Raw genomic sequence first — 27,922 nt, 5'->3', positions numbered from 1 at the left:
CTATGTATCGAGGCCTAAACATAACATAATCATGGCATGATACTAAACCGGACGATTAGGGGAAACCTAAGATCGTCATCGGTATCATGTTCATAGCTTGCTCTATACATAACTTGTTCTTGCTTGTAGCATCTAATGCTCTTGTTCTTAAACATAAACGTACATGGATTCATTCTTGCTTGATCATGAACATAATCATAAACATAACATACATAGTCGTATCTAAGTTCATTCATTAGGTTAGCGTTGAACAAACAGTCATTATCTTGATTCATTTTATTGATAGTCCCGAGTGGAGTAACCCCGAGATCAATCCCATACATGACCGATGTACGTACATCGGACTCCATCGGTGTCGTGCGGGTCCCTTGCGGATTGAACCGTTCCCCTTAGGTCGAGAACCTCCCGTATCCCCCTGGCGTGGATAACAAGAGACACGAGCACCTACGTCTTGTTCACTCAGTGACATGCGGGTCCCTTACGGCTTGAATCGTTCTCATAATGAGAACCCCTTGTATCCCCCTGATGTGGATAGCAAGAGACATGTCACCTACACTTATTAATCATGGTCTTGTCGTGCATATAAGTTAAACTTAATCGTACATACATGTTTACCTCGGAACCTTGATCGATCCGATTAGTGGTAACTTATACTTGTTCTTAACATGGTGGAGAGAAATAAATTATCAATCCACGACTTACATACTAGCTAAGTCATCCTAGCTCATGTGCGAAGAGATCATCATTCGCGTCTTACCTACATATGTATTCATATTCCTATACTTGACATACTTAGTAATTCATGCTATCCTGCTAGTTCTCAACAACTATGTCGAGGCTCTATATTCATGCCCTTTCTTAATTCATAGCTATCCGAGTAATATCGGCTTGAACTCTCTTGATTCACTCTTGTCATTCATGTTAAGATTGCCATGATTTTCATTTCAAGAATCGTTTGATGTTATGTGCATTGCCTAGATGTTGTTTTAGGGTTATAAAGTTATAAAACGTTAAAAAAAGGCTTCAGAACGCACCACCGACCCTAGGATGGACCAACAAGCCAAAGCATGTTGGCCAAAACCAGAGGGCTGCGCTAATAGCTCAGCTGGGGTGTGGCTCATCCTGAAGAATTTCGCTATTAGCGTAGATTTCGCTAATAGCGTAGTTCTTCGGGTCTGTGGCACAAAATTTTCAGTTTTAACCCAAAACTTGTTCAGTTTGATCCTACAATGCACCATAATCATCCAGCAACATATATATACATTTATAAACAAATTTCATGGCAATTTAACATCAAATCAACAAGAATTTATCAAAAGTCCATTAGGGTCCTAAACCTCTCATAAACATAAATCAATGCTTTCTAACATGAATTTACACAACCAAGGGAAGGTAAACTATCTATGGAACTCACCTAATCATGTTTGCTTGCTTTCCTTCAAGTTCCAAGCTCAAACCCTAGATTCCTCTTCATTCTTGATTCTTGACTTTCAACCCAAACCATGCTTAAATCCCTTCTTTCACTTGTTTCTTGCTTGCTAAGCCATGCTTGTCATGTATTGAAGAAGTTTGGATGACTTAGAGAGGAGAGGGAGGGCAGTTCATAGAGAGAAGGAGGAGAGAATTATCTTCCCAAAACCTAGAGAGAGAAGTGAAATGGGAAATGAGAGATTTTGGTGCCAAAATCACTTATATACTCCCTTGCGCGCAAATACTTAAATGCCCTTCATCTTAACACGTGTTTGCCTGACACTGACACATAAGTCCGTGCTTGACTGATATTACATAATAATATCATCCGTCGTACTTAACATTCTTCACCATATTCACTTTCCATGAACCTGAGTCCTCTGATACATTTAAGAGATAAAATTTCCATTAGCTGACGAGCGGGATATTACATTCTACACCCTTAAAAAAAAATTCGTCCTCAAAATTTAGTGATCGACTACCAATCATCATGGCAAAACTTATCATCTATGGTCTAAGTCAAACATTTTTCCATTCATACATATCCAAAGGGTTTACCGCATCATGTCTTCATCTTGTTTCTTAATCCACATGTAACTGAACATAGCCTTCTTGATCTCAATATCACTCAAACTTAGAGTTATCTTAGTATATCATGACTTGGAACTTACCTTGCTACACATAAACTTCTTGTCTCAGACTCGTAGCTTACCCACTTAACATAAACCATTCATAAAGGTATCTTATCATAAACATGAACATTCAGGATTTGCCTTTTTAACTGGAATCCTATCGGATACCAGGTTTGCCCTGCAGTGCTTACTTGCAACATAAAACATCTTGTCATGCATACATAATCTTATCGGGTAAACGTATAATTCATACATCAGTTACTCATGGTACCTTGAGACATGTGCCTCATTCTGATATTACTTATCTTGACGATTCAACGAATCTCTTGTCTCTTTTCAGAGTCTAAAAAAAAATCTTTCGATCTCATTACCATTCTCCTTGCACCCAAATTCATGGATGATTCATATAACTTGTCGTAAAGAGGTGAAATTAATTACGCCTATACATATAACATTCATCAACTCATCTTGTAACTTACATGCTCTTAAAACTTCCGACTTAGACCTCTTGCATTTGAATACTCTTATCATATACTTGTACATCTCATAAGACTTTTCGAAAAACTGTTGTTTACTTCATCAAATCTTACCTTACATGGTACCCTACATACTCTCAAGTGTCGCATCTTGTGAGATAATAACGATACTTGTTCTTACATCTTGATTAAGAAAATTTTCTAAACTTTGGTAATTGGGTCCTTGGAACGAATAATTGTATAACTTAAAAGAAAACATTACGAAATCATATTTTTAAAATAATCATCGTTCCAAAGTCCCTTACTACCCATTTTAACTTTAAAAGTTATAAATCGTAATTCGAAATCTTCGTAGCAAGTATCATGATCATTTAACAAGTTTGACATAGGAGAGTATGCACTTCCTCGTGCATAACTCATGGTTTATATCTCCATCCATAATGAAATTCTTGAACTTCAAAAGTAACTTCTTTCTTATTCTTTCTTGTCTTACATACATATCTTGGAGACTCACATAAATGCATAACATATATCTTATAGGATCCTTGATCCTCATATCATTATCTCATTCTAAGAACAATAAACTTGAAGTTTCAAAACATCATATCCGGTAACGATCACATATTATTTCTTATCATGCATAACACTTCTTCTTTTAATACCGGTTCCACACTTGATAATTCAATCATTACTCTGAGTCACAAAAGGAACCTTTCAACTCTTACATGTATTTCTCTTGTCATAGAGCATACTCTTACATGCATCTTCCTTATCATAGTACATATTCTTCATTTGTTGCGTCTCTAGCCTTTCTTATCATACTTGATGAAAATACATCCTTATACCTTTACCCTTTTCATGACTGATTATATAAGTCTCCTTTCTTACTTAACATTTCGAGAATTTCTCGCTTGTCCCATAATGCTTCTAACGAAGGCTCTTATTATCACATTCCATGTTCTATGATTTCTGTTAGCAACTACACCAATTAACTTTCGTTGCGCCACTCTGATTCCCACCAATTGGCCTTAACCGATACTCTAATCCATTGAGACGACTGAACTTCACATTCTTTTTCTCATATAAGCATCATCTTCTTGAACCTTTCTCAAAACCTTTCATGTGGCAACCATTGCCATAAACATGCACCTCACAATACCTTGCAAGATTGGATCTCACGGTAGACTTGTCGAATTACCATACTATTTTACTTGAAAATAGACCTTACCTTTTCACTGGTTGAGTTTACCTTATGACATATACTTATCATACTTAACTTGTTTCCGAGTACATCTCGAATTCCCATAGGGGACTCATCATAAATTCATACATACTTTTCTTGATCATACTCCATTGTATTCTTGTATTCTCACGTACTATGTTTTGCGTAATCAAACAAATGCTTGCTCGTTAATTTCTTTCTTTAAGAAAACATCATAATTTAACACACGGGTCATCGGCGTTGACGATTTCTATTTATATAAAAACGTAATAAGTTTGGCCCCAGTCGTTACTCTAAAATCACGGAATAAGTTGACAACACAACTGTGTCATCCAACCTTAGTTCCGGTGAGTTTAGCCCATTCTACGTGAGTCGTAACAACCGGTACCTACAAAATTTCTTTTAAATCCAAGAACGCCATCTCCAATCACCCATATGCATGTATTCATTTTCAAAATTTTGGCAAACTTTAGAATTCATCATCATAACGAGTCTTAGCAATTCGATTAAGCGAAACATAGATTCGGGGGTACTCATGACTTCATAAAACCTGAAATTCTTGTGACTTCACTTAACTCTTTATCCATTTACTTTATCCGTTCCATAAGCCGAAATCTTAAAACTCTTGACCCAAGCTCTTCGTCAGCTCTTGCCACATGTCGTTAACTTCTAATGTTACCTTAAACCGGATTGATTCCGTTAATACTTGTCCATGCATTCTCTTCCTTAGAATTTATAGGATGTGATGTGCTTTCGATACTTGATGTTATAGAGAATTTTTTTGTTGCATAAAAGATTGTGAAAACAGCTCCCAATAGCTACTAAGGCCCTAGAGAAGAAATGACAGTTTTTGGAAAAACTGAAAATTTCGCTCCAGGTTCGCTATTAGCGAAATCCTCTGGAGAAATTTCGCTATTAGCGAAATTTTCGCTATTGGCGTATTTTCTTCAGCTCAGTTTTCCAAAAATCATATTTTACATAAAAATCTTATTTTCTCAAGTATTCCAATGCATATCATTCCTTCCAAGTTTCTTAAAACAATTCTATAACATTTGCATGGCAAGCATTAACATCAATCGATTCAGTTCACAACACATTAGAAACTGATATCTTGTTCATCATAGCACATAACATAAACTCCCACATAAAACCTCCACTTCGTCCGCTAAGAACGACTTAACTTATTTCTCTGCCAACTCATTCATTGTTAGAACCTTATTCTCACTAAACACATAAATCTTTATCTTCCGTTCTCATATCTCAATCCCTGAGAGCTTACTAATTCCATCAACACATGTCGAATTCTCCTTAACTTGTAGTCTTGTACTTACGTTCCAGAACATATATTTCCTTTGCGTACAATAAGCTCGTTCCAACAACAACTCTTACCGAAGTTTCCGATCATAGTTAGATATTCCAAACTCTGTACTTACGGGCATACGACATATTACTAGCATCTTACCCAACGTTGTCGGAACATCCTGTCTTAACATAACTTTACATTCCCGGAGGATTCATACTTCTACTTACTTAGTTCACCGGTGATGGGCCAAACCGCAAGTGCACGGCCTATCGAAGTAATAGTAGTAAGAAGAGTATCGTTCCGCTAGGGAGTTGTGAATTCAATTAACTTTTAGAGAATGATTAGAAGAGAGAAAAGTTTATAAAAAGGGGGTTTAATTGCTGAAAGTAAATAACAATAATATAAAAGAGCCTTGGGATCATTGGTCCATCATAACAACAAACCCTTCACTAGACAAGACTTAAACATCTAATTTCATGGTTTACACCTTAATTTCTAAAGACCGGTTTCCCTTAGCCCCTCACCTTTCCGATGAAAGTCCGGTGAGAGTTTACTTCTAGCAACCAAGCCTATTTCGCTGACTTGATTACTAGAGGATGCATAGAGGATTGAAACTACTCTTGTCTCAATAATTGCAAAGACTATTTCACTGTTTTGCAATTATTGTCTAGATTCACTTGTTCCAACATCAAAACTCCGCTCTCGCTTTATGAATTGATGTTTGGGATGATGGATTAACGATTATCAAACCCTCCGCTTTCGCTTCCACAGTTTGATAATTGTTAATCCACGTTAATACGGTGAATCTAGATTAGAAATTAGGGTTACATAAAATTAGGGTTTAAGCTTGGTTTGTTTAGGATTACGTCAGTAGACTTATCCAACAATCCCAAGACAAAGAAGAGTCTACTCACTAACGTTCATTGTAGACATGGGGGAAGAAGAGAGAAAGCAATAAAGTAAAAGAACAATAATATAAAAGTGAACTTTTATTCCAAGAACAAAAGATGAATGTTTATGATGGAGTGCTACTCTATTTATAGCTTTACAATTGACTTAAAATCTAAGCAACTATAAGGGCAAAGCAGTAAAACTACAACAGAGTAACTTGGGCTTGAAGAAAAGCAGCAAAAGAGTATCCTGGAGGGTGGCACGGCCGTGCCACATGTTGGCACGGGCCGTGCCAAGCTTCTGACTTGGTAGAGACATATTTTTGTCTCGTATCTTCGTATTCTTGTACTGTATTTGCTCCAGTCCTCTTTCTTTTGCTCCAAGACACCTTCCACCATATATTCGTTCCTAAAATAAAATAAAAATCAATTTAAAGTAAAATATTCAAAAAGGAAATAAATATGCAATAAAATAAAATCAAATCTAAATAAAACTAAACTAAATAAAGCATTAAAATAGACTAATTTATGACTCATCAACCGGCCACCTACTGACATGATCAACCTCTTACTAATTTAATCCATGTTCTTACTTCTGAGTTCACACTTTCCAGTGCATCTTCATCACATACTTCGTTCCTCCTGGCTCCTATTCAGCTCTCAGGCATCCGTTCTAATCATCGAATGCTAAATTGAGTTGATCAGGCTCAACTAACATCAACAACAAGAACATTTAACCGGAACCCAATGGTCCCACTACCTTAGTTGTAACTTAATGACCCAAGGCACGGTCTGAATCGACCTGCTCTGATACCAATTGTAAAACCCATACTAGACGTATCTAGAAAGCCTAGCATGTGCGTTAAATTGATACTGGATACATTAAAAATATACAACATAAAAATTTCCTGAATGAATAATATTTACATCAAGTCACGTTCGTATAAATAATAATACAACACAACTCATCCATACATAAAGATACATCTTTGATGTCCATAACGTCCTGCAGCTTTACGAACGAACCCTTGAAGTAATATCCATCCAGCTACGAACATGCATAACATCCTGCTTATCTGAAACAAGAAGGATTGGGATGAGACATAATGTCTCAGTGAGTTCCCCTAAATCCTAGGCTATAGACAACCTCAAGGGGAAACATACGGTCACCACGTGTCTACATCACAACCTGACGGTTGATTATACGTGTGTGGGGACTTGCATGCTTAGACGGTAGTGCATACTAGAGCCGTCATAATCTTATCTTAACTTGTTATAGGCTGCACTTCCTATACGTGTCATGGCGGTCGAGGGGGAACCTAAAACCGCATTGCCAAGAATACACTCATCGAGGCCTAAACATAACATAATCATGGCATGATACTAAACTGGACGATTAGGGAAAACCTAAGATCGTCATCGGTATCATGTTCATAGCTTGCTCTATTCATAACTTGTTCTTGCTTGTAGCATCTAATGCTCTTGTTCTTAAACATAAACGTACATGGATTCATTCTTGCTTGATCATGAACATAATCATAAACATAACATACATAGTCGTATCTAAGTTCATTCATTAGGTTAGCGTTGAACAAACAGTCATTATCTTGATTCATTTAACGGATAGTCCCGGGTGGAGTAACCCCGAGATCAATCCCATACATGACCGATGTACGTACATCGGACTCCCTCGGTGTCGTGCGGGTCCCTTGCAGCTTGAACCGTTCCCCTTAGGTCGAGAACCTCCCTATCCCCCTGGCGTGGATAACAAGAGACACGAGCACCTACGTCTTGTTTACTCAGTGACATGCGGGTCCCTTACGGCTTGAATCGTTCTCATAATGAGAACCCCTTGTATCCCCCTGATGTGGATAGCAAGAGATATGTCACCTACACTTATTAATCATGGTCTTGTCGTGCATATAAGTTAAACTTAATCGTACATACATGTTTACCTCGGCACCTTGATCGATCCGATTAGTGGTAACTTATACTTGTTCTTAACATGGTGGAGAGAAATAAATTATCAATCCACGACTTACATACTAGCTAAGTCATCCTAGCTCATGTGCGAAGAGATTATCATTCGCGTCTTACCTACATATGTATTCAAATTCCTATACTTGACATACTTAGTAATTCATGCTATCCTGCTAGTTCTCAACAACTATGTCGAGGCTCTATATTCATGCCCTTTCTTAGTTCATAGCTACCCGAGTAATATCGACTTGAACTCTCTTGATTCACTCTTATCATTCATGTTAAGATTGCCATGATTTTCATTTCAAGAATCGTTTGATGTTATGTGCATTGCCTAGATGTTGTTTTAGGGTTATAAAGTTATAAAACGTTGAAAAAAAGGCTTCAGAATGCACCACCGACCCTAGGATGGACTAACAAGCCAAAGCATGTTGGCCAAAACCAGAGGGCTGCGCTAATAGCTCATCTGGGGCATGGCTCATCCTGAAGAATTTCGCTATTAGCGTAGATTTCGCTAATAGCGTAGTTCTTCGGGTCTGTGGCACAAAATTTTCAGTTTTAACCCAAAACTTGTTCAGTTTGATCCTACAATGCACCATAATCATCCAGCAACATATGTATACATTTATAAACATATTTCATGGCAATTTAACATCAAATCAACAAGAATTTATCAAAAGTCCATTAGGGTCCTAAACCTCTCATAAACATAAATCAATGCCTTCTAACATGAATTTACACAACCAAGGGAAGGTAAACTATCTATGGAACTCACCTAATCATGTTTGCTTGCTTTCCTTCAAGTTCCAAGCTCAAACCCTAGATTCCTCTTCATTCTTGATTCTTGACTTTCAACCCAAACCATGCTTAAATCCCTTCTTTCACTTGTTTCTTGCTTGCTAAGCCATGCTTGATCATGTATTGAAGAAGTTTGGATGACTTAGAGAGGAGAGGGAGGGCGGTTCATAGAGAGAAGGAGGAGAGAATTATCTTCCCAAAACCTAGAGAGAGAAGTGAAATGGGAAATGAGAGATTTTGGTGCCAAAATCACTTATATACTCCCTTGCGCGCAAATACTTAAATGCCCTTCATCTTAACACGTGTTTGCCTGACACTGACACATAAGTCCGTGCTTGACTGATATTACATAATAATATCATCCGTCGTACTTAACATTCTTCACCATATTCACTTTCCATGAACCTGAGTCCTCTGATACATTTAACAGATAAAATTTCCATTAGCTGACGAGCGGGATATTATAGTTTTTCAATTTTAATTATTTATAGAAGTATTGTATGATTCTGTTTTTAGCTATCAATGAACTTTTGGTGCTGAGGCTGGTGATGGAGTACCATTGAATCAATTGATCATTTTGATTATTGAAATTCATTCTCTTACTCACTAGCTTGATTTAATTCTCTTTATTTCATTTTGGCTATGTTTTGAAAATTAGGACAAAATTGTAGTATAAGCTTATAACACAATTTTTGATTGAAGATTCTGACTTTTATTTTTCTCCAATTTGAATTCCACTATATTCTTGAGATAGATTGGTTGATGTTACTGTCAAATAAAATTTTCTACTATATTTTGTTATGGGAACAGAATTGGAGCTAGAACTTAGTCCCCAATTATTTTTGTCATTAAAAACTGAATAGTTAGATAATATTATTATTTACCTCAACAAAAAAAAGATAATATTATTATTAACCTCAACAAAAAAAAAGATAATGTTTTTTAAAATTATTTAAATTATTAAATTTTTAATATTTTGATTTTTTTAACAAATAAAAAACGATTTATAAAAAAAAATTGTACACAATTTGCCAGGGGTTAACCCCTCGCAATGTCCCTACATGTTTTGAAAATGACTGATGTGATGCTGACGCTGTCTGCAAAAGCCTGAATTGACCAGAATGCGTCAGAAAAGCCTGCAATCATGCAGACACAATTTGCCAGGGGTTGAGTCAGGGCCTTTGCCAGGAGCTAAACCCCTGGCAGGGTCATTTGCGATGAGCAGATTTGCTAGTAATTCTGCTTCTCGCAAAACTCCTGGCAAACGTCCAATTGCCAAGGCTTTTAGCATTTTGCCAGGGCTTCTGCCCCTGACAAAATGCAACATTTCTTGTAGTGGTTGTCTGGTATTTGAGGGCAAAGACAATTAATCATTATGTGGTTTGTGTTCTGTGAGTGAAATCAATGAAGGAAACTAAGATAGGCTGTAGTTGAAGAAAAAAGTTTCGGAGTCTAAAGTTACGCAAAAATTCAGAATCGGATGACATGTTTTCCTGTAATATATTAGGATTACCTATAAAGATCTACTTGTTCAAACTGGCCTATGACTATTGAGTGTTCAACCTTTTTAAGGCTGGGTTTTTGAGTTTTAGGTTGAATGCACTAAATTATTTTCGGCTTACATTATGTGTATTTGTTGCTTTCATATAAGAAAACTTTTTTTTTGGGTGTTTGGATCCTCAAAAGTCGAGTTGTTTACTAAACGCCCACCACACTTATGCACAACGCCTAAAGGAACACACCAATAACAGTGCACCGCATCACATTCGAGCACGCCTCTGCGCAACAATCACCATACACGTGTCCTCTGACCGCTCCCTAATCACACGCCGCATATCCTCGAGACGGTTATTCTTATGCGCGCCTCTATAAGGGTGACTTAGCTTCACCCTCGAAGGACGATTTACTTTTCACCAAACTTTATTCACCCTCTTTCTCAGTTCCGTTACTGACTTAAGCGTTGGAGAGCTAACGTGCCTGCAGGCACCTTCCATTCCACCGCGAAGACTCGTCGCCACCGTACCGGAGCACTTTCCGTCACCGTTGCCTCTCATCCATCCTCACCTGACAGATCAGTCACAAATTCTGATTATATAATAAAATGTGTCACCATATGGACTACACGTGCTCTAATAAATTGTTGTAATGAGGGATTTGGCACAATTCAAAATATATCACTACAAGAAATTTAATATTTTGCGACACATACTTTACGACCCTTGCCTCAAAACTGCCTCTAATTATACCTTTGCGACTTTTTAACGGTCGCAAACAGACTTTTTTCTTATAGTGTATAATCCAAACTATTAATATATTTTTTCGATTATTTTTTCTGAACCGTTTTGAGATAGACATTAGAAGAACCTTGGTAATTTGTTGGAGTTTTGTGACTTTTAAAGGATTCAGATTATATAATATATATCATAGAAATCATTAAGAATCGATAATGTGAACATCGGCAAAATTGATGAGGGGGAACGAGAGATAAATAGTGTGGAAAAATAAATTCTCTTATAGTGTAAATGTATATTGAATTTGACTGTGGGATCCATTTTTTTATCCATTTTCTTACAATCCCTTATTCTTAAAGCTTATTAGGTCTATCTATAACTAAACCTAAAAATTTCCCTCTAATTACCTATCATCCTTATTATATAATCCTAAGCTACAATGTAAACAAAACTTGCAAACCCTAATCCTACCATTTGAGCGGGAAAATTCTGCTTTAACTACACTTAATGGAAAATTCGAATTTCAAATCCTTTCCCTAAACCTACATAATGGGCGGTAATTGTGCTTCAAATGTTCATTTATTGCATATTTCAAAATTCAAATCTATCTCATTGTAAATCACAACCAATTAATATCATTTATTTTCAACACTGGGTATTGCATATATCTCATTGGGAACCATAAATCTGACTTAACCCCTCTCTCTCTCTCTCTCTCTCTCTCTCTCTCTCTCTCTCTCTCTCTCTCTTCCCTCACACTCATTCTCTCAATTCCACCATCGACCCCTCCCACCAGAATATAGAAGAGCTCCGCTGTATCACCACCATCACCCGTGGCGGCACCAACTCTGGCCATTTTTTCTCCGCCGCAGCCGGTGTTAATTTCGACCCAACCCTTTCTTCTTGCTCAAATCACAACCCTACTCTTCTCTCTCAATTTTGCTCTTCTCTAAATCAGAATATCTGCTTTTCTACTTTAGGGTTTAAATCCCATCTCACATGGTGTCGAAATGGACGGGAATGAATATTGAAAGATGCATACCTTCACATGTTATCTTCCGTACAACAGAAAGTTCATGGTCCTTTCATAATTCTTTCCAATACTATAGAAAATAAACACAAACCGCGAAGAATTGCGTTGTTTCAAATTCAAATCACAGCAACACTATTCACTGCAAAAAAACAATGAACGCAAAAAGTATCTCATCGAAATTGAAGAAATTGTCGATTCCAATCAGTGATGCAATTTCCAGAATTCAATTTGCGCCTAATTCTAAAAACCTTCTCATTTCATCTTGGGATTCAGTAAGTTTCGTATTATTTTTTTGTGTTAATGTGAGGTTTTTTCCCATTTCGCTGAATTGAATCGAATTTGCAATGTGGGTTTTTCAGAATCTTCGTTTATACGATTTGGATGCTTCTGTGGTTAGATTAGAAGCGAATTCAGAAGCTGCTCTTCTTGATTGTTGCTTCTCTGAGGATGATTCCGTTGCTTTCTCTATTGCTTCCGTTTAAACTCTCACATGTACAGTGCCAATGAATATTGAAAATGACTACAAAGTGTATGGTGAAGCTGTGTACATATCATATAGAATTTCATATCTGGAATGTAGGTGAGAGTTTTATATATATGTGTATGATTTTGTTAATGGTAATGATTCAGGTGTATATAATGAATTGAATATGAGAAGTGAAGTGAATCGCCCTCAATCTTTCTCTCTATTCTTTTTGTTGAACTTGAAATCTATGAATCAAATCTTTCTCTCAATCTGGCCGCTTACTCAGTTGTTGAACTCGAATTTCTGACAAAGGTTCCCTAACTGTTATTTTTACGGTTATAGCAGATTCTTCATCACAAGGAATGATGTTTTCCGTAAGTCAATCGAATCTTCTAGCGAACAAGAAATGGAAGTTCATTCTATCGTCAACCGTTAACAAATGAAGCGACAGTTCCGTTAGTTTAGATTGGGCTCCGTTTCCTGTTGAGATGAATGGAGTATCTGTTATGGTTCCGTCCCCGTCGGGTTCAAAGCTTTTGATTGTGAGGAATCCGGGAGGGGATGGTGGTTGTAGGTTTGAAATTTGGAGTAATTATTCTCTTGAAAAGGAATTTTGTGTACCGCAATTGAAACATGGTTCTGTGTATGCTGATGGATGGTAAGTTTACTATCACCATTACTTCACATGTTATTCAGTAATCGATCTTAGTATTTGATATGGAATGGTTCAGATTACACATTCACTAGGCTTTGTTTGGATATACAATTGATAGCATAAGAGTTTATCATCACTTATATCAGTTTTAATTTTAAACAATATCGGTTGAGGTCAGTTAATACGTGACAGTGTTACAAGTTATTGAGCTGAGGCCCTATTTGGAAATACAACTTAGTTTATTTTGGTTCTGAATTGAAAAGAATTGATTTTGAGTAAATTGATGCTGACTAAAAGTGAGTTGAGAGTAAAGAAATGTGTTTGGATACATTCGTTTCAAAGTGGGTTGAACTATAAATTTGTGTAAAAATCAATTCAAGAATCAAAAGCTACTTATCTCAGCTTCAAGTAGAATTAACATGTCGGAATCAATCAATTCTACACCTTCAGAATCAATTTTGACCCCTCTAGAAGTTGAATCAAACATACAATTATTTGCAGCTTATAGCATAACACAATCACATAGTTATCAATTTTTTCTTATGTTGATACCATCTAATTTCTAAATTTAGATTGATATACTCGCTTCCTAATCATGATTTTGAGATTTTTTTAATACTCCATTTTTCCCTATGATGACAGCTCAAGAGAATGCTTGGAACAAGAAATATTTGTATTTGGAATGCTCTAGATGTTGCTCCATGCAAACCATGTTCTCACGCAAACCATGTTCACCGTAAGTTCATCATTAACGAATTTTATTTTTCGGTTTCGATTTTCTTTCATCAATGGTAATTTTTATCTCTGATCTCAACAATGTTGTAAACAATTTCTATATTTTTTAATACTGTTATTATTAATTAATCTGTAGGTTCAAGGTGCATCTGCAAGTAATGGATCACACAGGGTGTACGAGTTTTATTGTGTTTGACCGCAATGTGCAGACTTATGTTGGCATAAGCGTTCAGGATTTAATTGATGCACTGGTATATAAGATTTAGTACTTTTCAATGATTCACTGATATCAGCATCGCTTATGTTTATCTGATATTTTGATTTTTTTTTGTTTATACTGAATGTGAAAATGACAAAGTTGAAATGGTTTATATGAATGCATTTCATTTGATTGCTATGAATGTTATTTATGAATATCTCAATTTCAGTTTTTGAATAAGCTTAACTGTGAATTTGCTATAAAGTTATCGATTTACGGCTCATTGTATTTTGCGACAACGTTTATTTCAACCGTGATTAGACTATGATATGCTTAAAAATAGTTGACATTTGGAGATTGAAAATATATGATAAGTTGTGTAAACACCGCAATTTAGGAGATGCCTTTTATGACAGGTATTAATCACGGTTAAATCCTCGCTATTTAGAACGAAGTGCTACTAAATAGCGGTGATTATAAGTTTAACGAATACTAAACTTTGTATTAATTTAAATGCGGCTGTGCTATCGTTATCTGATATCATATTTGTAACCTTATTCCTGTGTATATGCAGCAAAACAATGCCGCTGATTTTCCTTCTGAGCTGGATATTTTCTATGGAAAACAGATGTTGTTCAAAGTTGAAGCAGCTGATGGAAATCTTATACATAATTGGCGTAGCGATGTTGTGAAGCGAATCACTGATGATGGGGATACGATAAAAAGGCTCATGATTCTTCATAATATCGTTATCTGATATCATATTTGCTATCTCGATACCATATCAAGGTGATTAGACTATGATATGCTTAAAAATAGTTGACATTTGGAGATTGAAAATATATGATAAGTTGTGTAAACACCGCAATTTAGGAGATGCCTTTTATGACAGGTATTAATCACGGTTAAATCCTCGCTATTTAGAACGAAGTGCTACTAAATAGCGGTGATTATAAGTTTAACGAATACTAAACTTTGTATTAATTTATATGCGGCTGTGCTATCGTTATCTGATATCATATTTGTAACCTTATTCCTGTGTATATGCAGCAAAACAATGCCGCTGATTTTCCTTCTGAGCTGGATATTTTCTATGGAAAACAGATGCTGTTCAAAGTTGAAGTAGCTGATGGAAATCTTATACATAATTGGCGTAGCTATGTTGTGAAGCGAATCACTGATGATGGGGATATGATAAAAAGGCTCATGATTCTTCATAATATCAAGGTGCTATCTCGATACCATATCAATATTCTAATCAACCTTTTTTACGAGGACTGTTTATAATCATTGCCTTTATTTTGTGCAGCCTATTACTGATGATGGTGTGTATGATGACAATGTTGTGACTTTGAGCGATTCTGTTCCAACTCAGGTATATTATTTGCATTAAAAATAATACGATCAACATGCAATGATAGCAAAATAAAGGTTGCGGTTTAGGAATTGTTGTTTACTGTCTTATTAATCAATGAAGAATCACCGCTATTAGGAACGAACAGCCACCAAGCAACTTTGCTGTTATGTTATAGTGTTGATTACAACTGTGTTTATAATGTGATGTCGCCACTCTACTTTTACGGTTATAAAATCTGCAGCTTATGTACAATTGTAGAAACACTGTCATATAGTCACTGATTTATACAGTGATATTATATAATCTAACATTTAAGGTATATAGAAACTTATAATAAAAATGTGGAACTGTTATTCAAGTCTGTAGCATTTGTTTTTAGTGTTTCATCAGTCAACGTAACAGCTGAGCTACTCAGAATTCTTTGCTAAGTTTTGTCTTATAGTAATCTTTGCAGATGAACACTTAATTTCCTAATGTTTTTTTTATTTAGTTTAAAATCACCGCAATTTTAAATTAAATTTTTTTGTTGTGTTTCCTATACTTTCAATTTTGATCTGCCTATGACAAACTAATTTTGTTTATCGTATCACGAAGGTTGAGGGCGTTGATTCATCCAAGTCTGCTGTTAATCAAAAAGAAATTGATGTCATCCAAGTGAATGATTGTGAGAAAGAGGATGAACAGACACCTTGCAGCAAAGTGATGGGGAAAAGATCAGCTGAGAATGGTGTTTTAGAACTGACGGCTTATGAGTTGGATGGCGACGAATCTGCCACAAAATCTGTCAAGCTCTAAATATTAGGAAGGAGTGTCATGTTGCAGTCCGTTACTACTATTATTTTTATCATTGTCTGGATGTTATTGTTTATGTCTTCTTCCTTATTTTTTTTGTTTCTTGAAGTACTCTTTGCTCGTGTTCCTTTAAGCGTCGATTATGGTGTATGACATTTCGTATCCGTATTCTTTTTAATTCGAATGTTATCGTTTCTTGAAGTATTCAATTACTTTAGTGTATGTCTTTTAACTTTATAAGGCACCATACCATCGTAAACTACGGCATCTATTCAATTTTATGACAAGGTCTTTTTATAAGCATACTACTAACTTATATACTTTTTTGTGCATTTCAATGTCGTTTTTTAATGCAGTTGTATATAACATCAATATTGATAATGCCACTTAATGTTTGTTAAGTACAACTAATATCCTCAATCGCGGTGATTAGGCATATGTCACTAATGTGATCCCATACAAAACCACTTCCTAAATAGCGGAGAGCATCTAAAACGAATGCAGTTTTTCTTTATGAGTGCATTTTCAAAAACACCTTCTCTTTTTATGCTTCCACTACCAATATTAGTTTAAAAGGAGATTTTCTACAATCTACCGACCTAAGGTTTTTTTTATTGTAATTTTATTATAAACATTTTATTTTGTACCACAAGCACATTAATTTCAATATATTTGCATGTTTTGTTTCCAATCGATATGACCCGTGCGGCAGCACGGGTGCAAGGTCTAGTTTATCCTTATTATCTTTTATATCTAATCCTAGCAGTCATCCTAACCCTAATCCCACTTACATAACCTAATTTTTTGGCTCCAAATCTTTTCAGCCGTTAGATTAATCTCTATTGCTTAATTAAATTGGCTCCAATTTTATATAATTAAGAGCCTTGCTGTTTCTCCCGATAGTTTTCAACCCGACAATTTCACGAGAGTGACTTGGCTCTTTTTTTTATAAAATATTAAAACAATTAATTAACAAAATAAAAACAAAACAAAATAAGCTGTCCCCATCCACCGCAAATTAACCAGCATCAAAACAAATTCCATGGTAGTAACTCCATAAGCAATTATTCACTCTAAATTAAGCAACACTCATATCCTTTTTATCAACAACATACACACAAGCAATAATTCTGAAGCAAACTTCCCTGTTGCTATCAACAAAGCACTTCCCTGTTGAAAGAGATAATTACCCAAATTCCATAGAAAATCGATTAAGGAGCAGTGACAGCAAAAGGAACAGGGGCAACGAAGTACGGCAAAGGAACGGTGTGACGGCGAAAGGAACCATGGCAGAGTCACGACAAAGGAACGAAGTTGATGAAAGAGAACACAGTGGAATTGGGAGAAACACGATGAGTGGTGGGTGTGGTGGTCGCCAGATTCATAGGGAGAGAATTGCAGGTATTGCGTGTGATGAATTGGGGAAGATTGAAATTTCATTTACATTCATGGACTCGTCATGTACACAGGTCATTCGGGAACCTCTCGGGACACTTTTATCGGGATGTTTAGCATTTTTCTATAATTAATTATAATCGATCAGACTACATTCTCTTTGTAACTTCCCCATGCCATTAATAACGATGTTGCATTTTCCATGCACTTTTCCAATTATCAACTACCTGTTGTGTCTATATATATGCAGTTTTCCATGCAAGCATTCTTTCACTCCTCGGTTCACATACAACACTGTAAGGATGACCTTTTTCTTTTTTTTTTCAATTACTGATTACCATTTCCAATAACTCACTAATTATCATTACACCCATTCATATTCCCTCATCGTGATTTTAATACCAAAACACTCAAACTCCAACTTTCATCATATTCTTCAAAAATTTCAGAATAGTAAGCGATCCCCTTTTATTTTCTTTCTTTTGCTTCATCTTTCTTTTCTCAATTTTGTTTGTTTCAACCATTCATTTGTGTTTTTCCATTCTGCAGTGAAAGAGACTGAAGAGGTTCATCAAACTTCAGGTATGGACATGATTTTGGGATTTCCAATCCATTTCATCAACAATGTTGGTGATATTTGAAGGGGTTGCTTCAAACATTGATAAAAGTTGTGAGAAGGTACCACCTAGAATCCCATTTATATGTTTATTTATTTCATATTATATTACATGATTTGTTTGAAGCTAATTTAGACTGATTTTTGATTTAAATCATTCAGAATGATGTTGAGGATAAGACTCCATCCACGTTGTGCAAATTAAAGGAAAGAGGATGTTTAGTGATTTTGATGTATCCACCACCATTGAAGAATGTTCTACTCAGCCCTTCAACCACAAAAATGCCGAAGTTTGTTGAGATTAAGAAGGAACTAACTGAGTAGATGTTTTTAATTTTGAATGCAGTTGCAATGGGATGTACTTGGGGTTTGATGTTGTGTACTCATTTGGATGTTTAGACTTTTTTTTTTTAAAAAAAGTATTTGGACTCTTTTTAATTCCATTCTGCTCAAATTGCAGCATCATGAGTTTTAGTTGAGTCTTGGGACTCATTTTTGGTTTAATTTCGTTCGGTTCAAGTTGCAGCCTTGGTATTATTGCAGTTGTTTTTCATTTTTTTTCTCCACATTAATTAATCAATTATGCTACACTATTATATTTAATCGATCCATTGATGCTAATTGTTTCTATTACAGCTGTGGTTAATTAGATACACTGCTATAATAGTTGAAGTTCATGTTTAGATTGAATGGGATTAAGCTAAATCATGACTTGCTAAATCATGACTTTTGTATGGCTTTTCAACTTTTATGCTCGGTAATTTATCAAATCACTTTTTAAATTTTTTAACTTTTTAACAAGTTGACAATATATATAATTCTTTTATAAAAACAAATTTTATACTTGAACATACTTAAAAATAACTAATCTCTATTGACGATCAAATTTTATTGATGATCGAATTCTCATTCAAAAGTTTAGAAGTCTTTCAAGTTTTCATATTCACTTAAAAATAACTAATCTCTATTGGGAAATTTGTGGACTCATATGGGTTATCTTCTCTCGACCGAAAATCTATAACTTTGTGATTTGAAAACTCATTTTTTTAATAAAAACATATATCTGTCCATACTTCCATACTTATTTCTAATCCTTATTTCTAATCTTTGAGTACAATGCAAACCTAATTTGCACACCCCTAACCCTAACTCAATTTGGCACCACCTAACCTGAATTAAATGTGGTTTACACATTTTGCTTAGCAGTTTAATGGCATCAGTTCATTATCCTTTGCTATGTTAAACTTACACAACATGATTTACGCACACTTAATTGATCTTTATGCTGACAAATGTACTGCCGCCCCCCTATATTTTACACACATGTGGTTGTAAACAACAAGATAATTAATATTCTTTTTTGTTTACCAATGCCCCACCTCTTGCACCTCTTGGAATTTTAGCCTTGAAACTGTATCAGCATTTAATTTTAAATTTTGAAAACTATGAGTTAATGCATTGAAAACGGTTGAGGCAATGACTGATTGTTTCTTAGTGTGCTCAATTCATCTTCTTTCAGCACATGAAGCAATTACTTTTCTCATGGTGCCATGGTGGTATCTTTCTCTTCCGTCCACTGTACCCACTCGCTCTCTAAATTTATTTTTATAAATTTTTTTTTGAAATTATTCATTCATTTTTTTCTCAAACACAGAGGTTGTTCAACCTCTTATCAAATCCAAATTTTGCTTGATGAACTTTGTCAACCTCACTGTCCAATCTCTTTTTCTTTTCTGATTAATTTAATATTCTGATGATAGTTATGGTTGAATTTTTTGTTGTTGATTTATCTCATCCCCCTTATTTCCTTTTTTCCTCCTTCTCCTGCCTCTAGGTCCATTGCGGTCACACTGCGAAAGGCCATGAATTGAGGTTGACGAAGCCAGGATGGCGGTGAAGTTTGAAGAGTGCCACCCGTGGAAGATCAAAGTCCCTCATTTTTTCATTCATCTCTATTTCGCATCTATATTTCCTACGATTGTGAATCCTCTTCTGTTTTGAACTTTTCTTCATTATTTACTCTGTTTCATATTTGCTTTTCTTTATTTTTGTAGTTGGGGGGACTCATTCCGCTTCTCTAAGATGCAACCAATTAGATGATAGATTTGTTTTTCTATATATCCATCTTCATGACCTAAGCCTTTTCATCAAGCCCCCATTTGCACAATATGTCATTTATGATTTTCAATTTTATTGTTACCCTTTATATGGCTCATATATTTGTTTTCATTTGAATCATTCTTTATCTCATGTAAACAAGTTGCATTGAGTTTTTCATTTGATTATTTATTTTGTTGTAATAAGTAGAGTGTTGATAAGATAATTTGAATTTTACATAGAAAGTCACTGTTACAATCTGTACCGAGATTGATTTTCTCTTTTCTAAGAATGTTTTGCTTTTACTTTTTTTTTTTTTTTACGATGTTTTGTGATACATAAACATATCTATTGTCCCTTCCTTCTTTGTCACACTATGTTCTTTTAATTCACCACAATGGAAATTCAATCCGAAGAGGAGCAAGTGAAGGATACATTTTTATCTCATTTTTCTATCTTAAAATGAAAACTTACATGCACATCTTTAAGATTAGTTTTTTTTTTGGTCAAACATCTTTAAGAATAGTTAATTGTTGGAAGAGTTGGAAAAAATGAACTATGTTTAATATTGGTATAAGTTAATGATTTGTGATGTCATTATCATTTTGATTAGTGTCTGGCTGTCTGCATGTACCTATCTACCTCAAGAGATCATTTTAAATTTGAAGCTTGAAATGGAAAGATTTGGTTGAGAAACTAATGTTGTATAACTTGAATTTATGGTCAAATTTCTACAAGTTTTTTTTTTCTCTCACTATATTTGCAAAGATGTTTGGAGTTTATGTATGATTATTGGGCAAGCTTAATGAAGCATTGTCCATGAATTCCTTACTACTTTCCTCTTTTTATTTAGTATATTTGTAGTTTTTGGAACTCAGTTCATAATAAAGATAGATTTTTTATATTAGTATGTCTATATTTTTTTGTGATAACACAGTTAATGGTAACAATAATGGCTCTTAGAGTCTTATTGTCTGTTACGTGTGTTTGTGGTTTTAATCCAATTATTTTTCGAAATTTGAAAATGATTATAGCAACTCTTATGAATAGTGTCATGGTTAAGACAAAAGTTTACAATAGCTTTGCTTTGTATTTCTTCAAAAAAAAAAAATAGTCTTGCTTTGTATTTCAACATGGTAAGACTCATTAAAATTGTTTTTGGTTTGAAGTCTAAAGTGATATTTTTTTAACCAATTTTCATTCAAGGTTTATATCTGGAACTTTTGAAAAATATGAAAGACATAAGTTATTTCCAAAATATTTCTAAATTAGCTCCTCAAAATACATTTTTTTTTAAAAAGAACAACGTTTATATGTTGGACTAGGTGAAGAGAAAACATATTTGAGTAACGATACTCCATATTGGTGCAACTTGGATAGTGATATAGTTGATGATGTTCATAAATTGTTGAACACAATTTCTACTTCAGGAATTCCAAACCGTAAGTTTAGATTAAAGTTTGAGTGCAAGTCATGCTATTAAGAAATGTAGATAAAAAATTAGGATTATCCAATGAAACAAGGTTCATAATAAGAAGGACGGGAAAAATATGTGCTTGAATGAAATGTGATATCTGAAAGCAAAATTTGTGACAAATTTTTTTTCCCATGCTATCTTTGACACCTTCTGATATAAGAAATTCTTTCAAGTTTCAATGAAGAAATTTCTTTCAGTTGTTTCATTTGCAATGACTATTAATAAGAGTCATGACGGTTGCTTAGACATGTTGGAATATATCTACCAACTTCTGTATTTTTTCTATGATCAATTATACGTTGCAATTTCAAGAGTTAGTGCAAGAGAATGATTGAAGATATTCATAACTGGTGAATACGGTAAAGAAACTAATGTAACTTTGAATGTGGTATATAAAGAAGTATTTCATAATTTATAATAAAATAGGTTAAATTCCTAAAAAAAAAATAGGTTAATGTTATACGACTTATTGTTATACCCTAATTTTGGACCTAAAAATACTAATCAATTTCTTCTTTTCTTGCATTTCAAGTCATTTGAACTATCTCTGATCAATTGCATCTTTCCTTGCATTTTATTTCAATGTTATTTGCAAAATTTACATGTAAGGGCATTTTAGTCATTTCCTATGTCAAAATTACTTTCAGTCTTGTAAAAATTTGTTTGAGTCTTTCCATTTGGTTAAAATAAGTCCCTGTTTCATTCGATGTCAAAATCCATTTCAAAATTTGCATGAGAAGTCATTTTTATGCCAGTTTTGCCCCTAGGGGCATTTTAGTCATTTCAAGTGTCAAGTCACTGTTTAAATCTCAAAAATTGTCTCTGGGACTTTCAGATTGGTTTAAATAGGCTTTTGTCTCAATCCCTTGTTAAAAATCCATTTTAATTTGCATCTGAGTCATTTTCAGTCACTTTTAGCCCTAGGGGCATTTTAGTCATTTCACACGAAATTTCGGCAGAGAGGTACTTTAAAGTACCTCATTTAGGCCATTTGTTCGTTTTAGTCCGTTTTGTCAATTTTAATCGTTTCACTTTACGTTATTTTCCGGTTACCAATTTTAATTCATTTTATTTTTTATTTTTAAGTCCTAAATTTCTAAGTTTGCATTTTAGTCCATTTTTGTCCAAGTCTTAGTCCAGTGCCACATGTCAGTCCTTTATTTGTCCACAAGTTAGTTACGCCACATGGCAGATTGCTATTGGTCCATGCAGTTACACAGTCAGCTATAAAAGCTGACTCAATGGTCAAAGGTCAGATTCACCAATCATTTTCTGCACAATCAGCAAAAAACACTTTCATTTCTTTCTCTCTCCAACTTTTCAGATCAAAGTCCACAAAATTCCAGAAACTGAGATGAATGTTCAAGAACATTCATCCCCTTCCTGAACCCTAACCACCCCAAACACCATAACCGAATCTGTAACCGCACAAAACCACCACAACAGAATCGCACAAACCACCGCAACAGTCACAAAGCCACCGCAAACAGTACGAATTTGAAGCAAAATTCACCAAAAGTTCACGAACAACATACATCCATCACCACCGAACCAAAATTCACAAGATTCATCATCAAAACAGAATCAAGGACGTGGATCACGAACTCCAGCGAATCAAGTTCACTGAAGCCGAATCCAGACTATCAAGCAACGTCTCAAACACAAACAGATCCGAATCGGTGAAAAGAGAGGGATTCGAGCAAACAAGAACTGCAACGAAGCTAAACAGAGGCAAAACGTTAAGAAAAGAAGTGTAGAAGGCCGATTTAAAGCTCAAGAGGTAAGAGTTCGTTCCTTTTGTTTATTGTAGATCTAGCGCTTTCAGTTCGTTGTTTGTTGAAAATAGTGGTAGATCCGAACAAAGGAGAAGAAGAGGGAGCTGTTAGCGAAAAAAAATTTTAAGAAAAAAAGCTCTGACGCGGCGGCGCTATGGCCGACCACCGCGTCGGAGCAGCTCAGGCCGCCGTCCTCCACCTTCTTCTCCGTTCGTCCTTTTTGCAGAGTGTCTCTCTCTAAACTCATGGTTAGAGAGAGAAGTGTTCTTAATTGTGTGGTTTTCTTGCAAGTTTGTGCTTATATATATGTTGTTTGATCTCACGCGCGCGCGTACACCATGGTAGCGTGCTCCCCTGGCCTTTGAACCATCAGATCTAGGTTTGAGAGAGTCTGGATCAATCCAACGCCCCTGATGCGTTTGGATGATCCAAGATCCATCTCTGTATGGGCCTGGATGTCTGTTCTTCACAGATCTATCGTTTTTGCCTATTTCCTGCTATGTGCACCACTGGATTTCGTTTTTACACCCTTGTTTGTCCAAAAATTGTTCACAAAAATCCTAGAATTTTTCACATGTGTTCTTGATATCTTTCTCAACATCTTTGTGATATTTTTTTGTGCTAAAGCCTCTGAAAAATAATTGAATCATTTTTTCCTTATTTTTGTTAGAATTAATAATTTTCTTGCATTTTTTAGTCAAAAAAAAAAACCTTTAAAAAAATTCCTAAGAAATTCATATAGGTTTCTTGATAATTTTGTAGCATTTTGTGGTAATTTTTACATGTCAAAATTGGTTAAAAAATGAAGTATTAATTTTCTTGCTATTCTTGTCATATTTTAGGCTAAAAATAAGTGAAACTTTGCTTGATTTCAATCCAAATTGCTTGTTGAATTTTAGTGACCTATGCCACTTGTTTTCATAAGGTTTTAGCTACTGTTTGTGTTTAATTTTGTTGCATAATTGTGAATTTTGGTATGTTACTTAGCTTACAAGTCATTAAGTAGTTAAATAATGTAAATATGCTTCAAACTTGTTTTAAAATGTCAAGTAAACCATGTAGCCTTAATTCCCATTCCAATACTTGTTTCTAAACCTTTAAAATGTAATTGGAATGTGAGAATTATAGGTCACTTGGTTCTTGCATCTTATGAACAAATTTTAAGCCATGTTTGCACTTATTTTCTACCTTTTACATTCTAATATTTCCTTTACTTCACTTCTTTGATATTGCCTTATGCTACTAACCTTTTCCTTTCATATTTCATATTCACCATAAGCATCATCATTGCATCCCATTTTCATCTCTATTTTCTTTCTTGCAACTTAATTTGTACCAAAAGTTAGAATGTAAACACTTAGGAAATTTTGTAATATTTTACTTTCATGCTTTTAATTTTCTTGGCAAAGAGGCCATAGAATGTATCTAGGGTATGATGTAAAGGACAATGGACTCTAATAATGTACACCGACACAAGCACCGACACATGCACACACATCACTATATAGTTAGAATATGCATGTTTAGATGTATGTTTAGGATTGTATGTTTAGATGTATGTCTAGGACTCATACTTAGAAAAAACCAATCTTCCAAACAAATGTGAACAACTTCACACAAAGCTTTTCCAAATAAACCTTGGGATCCAACATCCCATTGAATTTTCCTTTTTGTTTTCTTAATCAAAAATTCAATGAACTCTAATCCTACTTTGACCATATTTTGCAATTCACTAATCCAACCTCACTATTTCCCAATCTCATGCCCTTGAGGCCTCTTTCTATTCTTCCAAAATCCATTTTCAAACTTAAAATCAACCAACAAAAACAAAAACATTTTTGAGAGAGAACTACGGTGGATTTGATCCCTTAAACGGGTACGTAGGCAAGGAACAAAATTCCTTCAATTCAACTAAAATAAAAATCCAAAAACATTCTTCTCCCTCCAATTCTTCATTTAGCAACTCTTAGGTGTAAATAACATTTTCAAATAGCATTTAAAAATAAAGCGCGCGCGTAGAAATTAAAGACGGTTCCTATAGGTTACTATAGTCGTTATGGGTGCCTAACACCTTCCCGTAGCGAAAACAACTCCCGGACCTCGATTCTCAAGGGTTTTGCTTACTTTTTCCCTTCCCAAGAAAAAATAAGATATCACCGGTTTAAAAGGTTCAAACGTAATCAATGTTTGACACCCAAAAACCAAGATAAAACAGCTGGCGACTTCACTGGGGAGTTTCGAGAGTTACGCCTAGTCTTTATTTCCACGCTTGCGCTTGTATTTTTACTTGCTTCTTTTACTTGCTTTCCTATGTGAATAAATGTTTAATTTCTTGCAAACGTGTGGGGTGAGAATATCAAAAGTCCTGCACCCGGGCTGAGTGAACTTAGGATTTAGGAGGGATATAATCGACAATTCATTCCGGGGGTTGCCTCGTGTTTTGGATTATGCGATCAATCCCACATAGCTAAGGCATTTTGGAGGTGATGTTGTCGGCGCGGGTTGTCGCGTTTAGGCACTTTACTTCTAATTGTTCTATGACGCTATGAACCGTAGATAACCAAACCCATCCATGGCCATTTTCTAGGATGTAGTGCGGAGGCTAAACCGGGTGTTGTCTCGAGTTTTAGTCGTCACGCGATACTACACTCAAGTTAGACCTTCCACGTATAATCATGGAGCGAGGGTTGTCTCGTGACACCGTGATATACGTCAGAGAGGTTGCAGCTTGGGAACCTTTTTAGAACCCGGTTACTATTATCCTAAAGCCCTAGTTCCACCGGACACCGTGTCCACCCATGACTCCTCGACTTTGAACTTCAACCCACCATGTTTTCTCCGAACTTGAACATAATCATGCATACATGCATACATGCGTAAAACTTTTTCCCATGCATTTATCAGAAGACTTAGACAAGTCATCTTTTGAACATCACGGATGTGAACGCCAAGTGATACCATCTCAACTAAACTTTTAGTTTTGCTCAAGATTTTCAAATAAAACCGTGTTTCTCCGTGATGTTCACAACCACTTTGAAGAAGTCCTCTGACAAAAAAGAGTCTTTTCGCATTTGCATATCATGCATCATATGCATCACTCGTCGGTCACAAATGGCTTCCCGTGCTCATTGTCTCCTGGTTTTTCCGCCGCAGTCTGAAAGGTGGCTCGTGCTCGTAAGGTTTACCAACTGGCTAGAATTCTTCAAACAAGATTGTACAAGAGAAGAAACATGGCTAACCTTGAGGAAGAGAATGCCAGCCCCTCGGGCCAGCCCATTAAAGAGTCTAATCTGGACAAGGTTTTGAGGCTCATCAAAAAGAGTGACTATAAGATTGTTGACCAGCTGCTGCAAACTCCGTCAAAGATATCCATCTTGTCTCTGCTCATGAGCTCAGAGGCTCACAGGAAAGTGTTGATGAAAGTACTTGAGCAAGCTTATGTTGATCATGAAGTCTCTGTGGATCAGTTCGATGGAATAGTGGGTAGCATCACCGCTTGCAATAGCCTAGGATTCGGTGACGATGAGCTCCCCGAAGCAGGGAAGCACCACAACTTGGCTCTACATATCTCAGTACACTGTGGATCTGATATGGTATCCAACGTGTTGGCGGACACTGGATCATCGTTGAATGTAATGCCTGAATCCACACTAAGGCAATTGAGCCATCATGGAATTTCTCTGAGAGGAAGCAGCTATCTGGTTAAAGCTTTTGATGGATCCCGCAAAGATGTTCTCGGGGAAGTGGACTTGCCCATTACCATTGGTCCTGAGACCTTTCAAATAACTTTCCAAGTCATGGATATCAATGCCTCTTACAGCTGTCTCCTCGGAAGACCATGGATCCACGACGCTGGAGCAGTCACATCCACTTTGCATCAGAAGCTCAAGTTCATGAGAAACGGTAAGGTTGTCACCGTATATGGTGAGGAGGCATTTCTGGTTAGCCAAATATCATCGTTCTCTTGTGTTGAAGCAGGGTCCGCAGAAGGGACGTCATTCCAAGGCTTGACTGTTGAGGGTGCAGAGCCCCGGAGGGCTGGTGCTAGCATGGCTTCGTTGAAAGACGCCCAGAAGGCTGTTCAAGCAGGGCAAGCTGCTGGCTGGGGCAAGGTGATTCAGATCTTGGAAAACAAGCGTAAAGAGGGCCTTGGATTCTCCCCGACATCTGCTGTTTCAAAGGGAACTTTCTACAGTGCTGGGTTCATCAATGCTATTACTGAAAATGCTGTTGGAGGTGGTCACGTGCCTACATTTGTTATACCAGGAGGCACTGTGAGAAATTGGGAAGCCATTGATGTTCCTTTAGTCATGCATGCTTCCA

At 35.8% G+C, this 27,922-nt stretch overlaps 1 protein-coding gene and 1 long non-coding RNA gene across 3 annotated transcripts; one reads left to right on the top strand and one right to left on the bottom strand.

The window, feature by feature from the left end:
• Positions 1-6,074: 6,074 nt before the first annotated feature.
• LOC146921832 (uncharacterized) lies at positions 6,075-8,953 on the bottom strand. Its single transcript, XR_015012248.1, has 2 exons — positions 8,749-8,953; positions 6,075-6,402 (listed from the first exon to the last, which is right to left on the bottom strand). It is a non-coding gene; the product is annotated as an uncharacterized LOC146921832 (long non-coding RNA).
• Positions 8,954-11,637: 2,684 nt separating this feature from the next.
• On the top strand, positions 11,638-16,448 carry LOC146921831 (uncharacterized). Of its 2 annotated transcripts, XM_085715093.1 has the most exons (9): positions 11,638-12,307; positions 12,395-12,615; positions 12,847-13,159; positions 13,799-13,892; positions 14,028-14,142; positions 14,665-14,879; positions 15,141-15,317; positions 15,400-15,465; positions 16,042-16,448. In XM_085715093.1, the coding sequence occupies exons 7-9, from the start codon at positions 15,195-15,197 to the stop codon at positions 16,240-16,242; spliced, it is 390 nt and encodes a 129-aa protein (XP_085571219.1). In that variant the 5' UTR covers positions 11,638-12,307; positions 12,395-12,615; positions 12,847-13,159; positions 13,799-13,892; positions 14,028-14,142; positions 14,665-14,879; positions 15,141-15,194; the 3' UTR covers positions 16,243-16,448. The 2 variants fall into 2 exon arrangements, with proteins under 2 accessions (XP_085571219.1, XP_085571218.1); XM_085715092.1 differs by lacking the exons at positions 15,400-15,465; positions 16,042-16,448 and having other exon boundaries at positions 15,141-15,278.
• Positions 16,449-27,922: the final 11,474 nt, after the last annotated feature.

This window comes from Medicago sativa, chromosome 5, assembly GCF_051527215.1.
Source record: "Medicago sativa cultivar Bolivia chromosome 5, Bolivia_mono, whole genome shotgun sequence".
Classification (NCBI taxonomy): domain Eukaryota; kingdom Viridiplantae; phylum Streptophyta; class Magnoliopsida; order Fabales; family Fabaceae; genus Medicago; species Medicago sativa.
The sequence above is the reverse complement of the archived record's forward strand: the minus strand, read 5'-3'. Positions and strand labels throughout refer to the sequence as shown.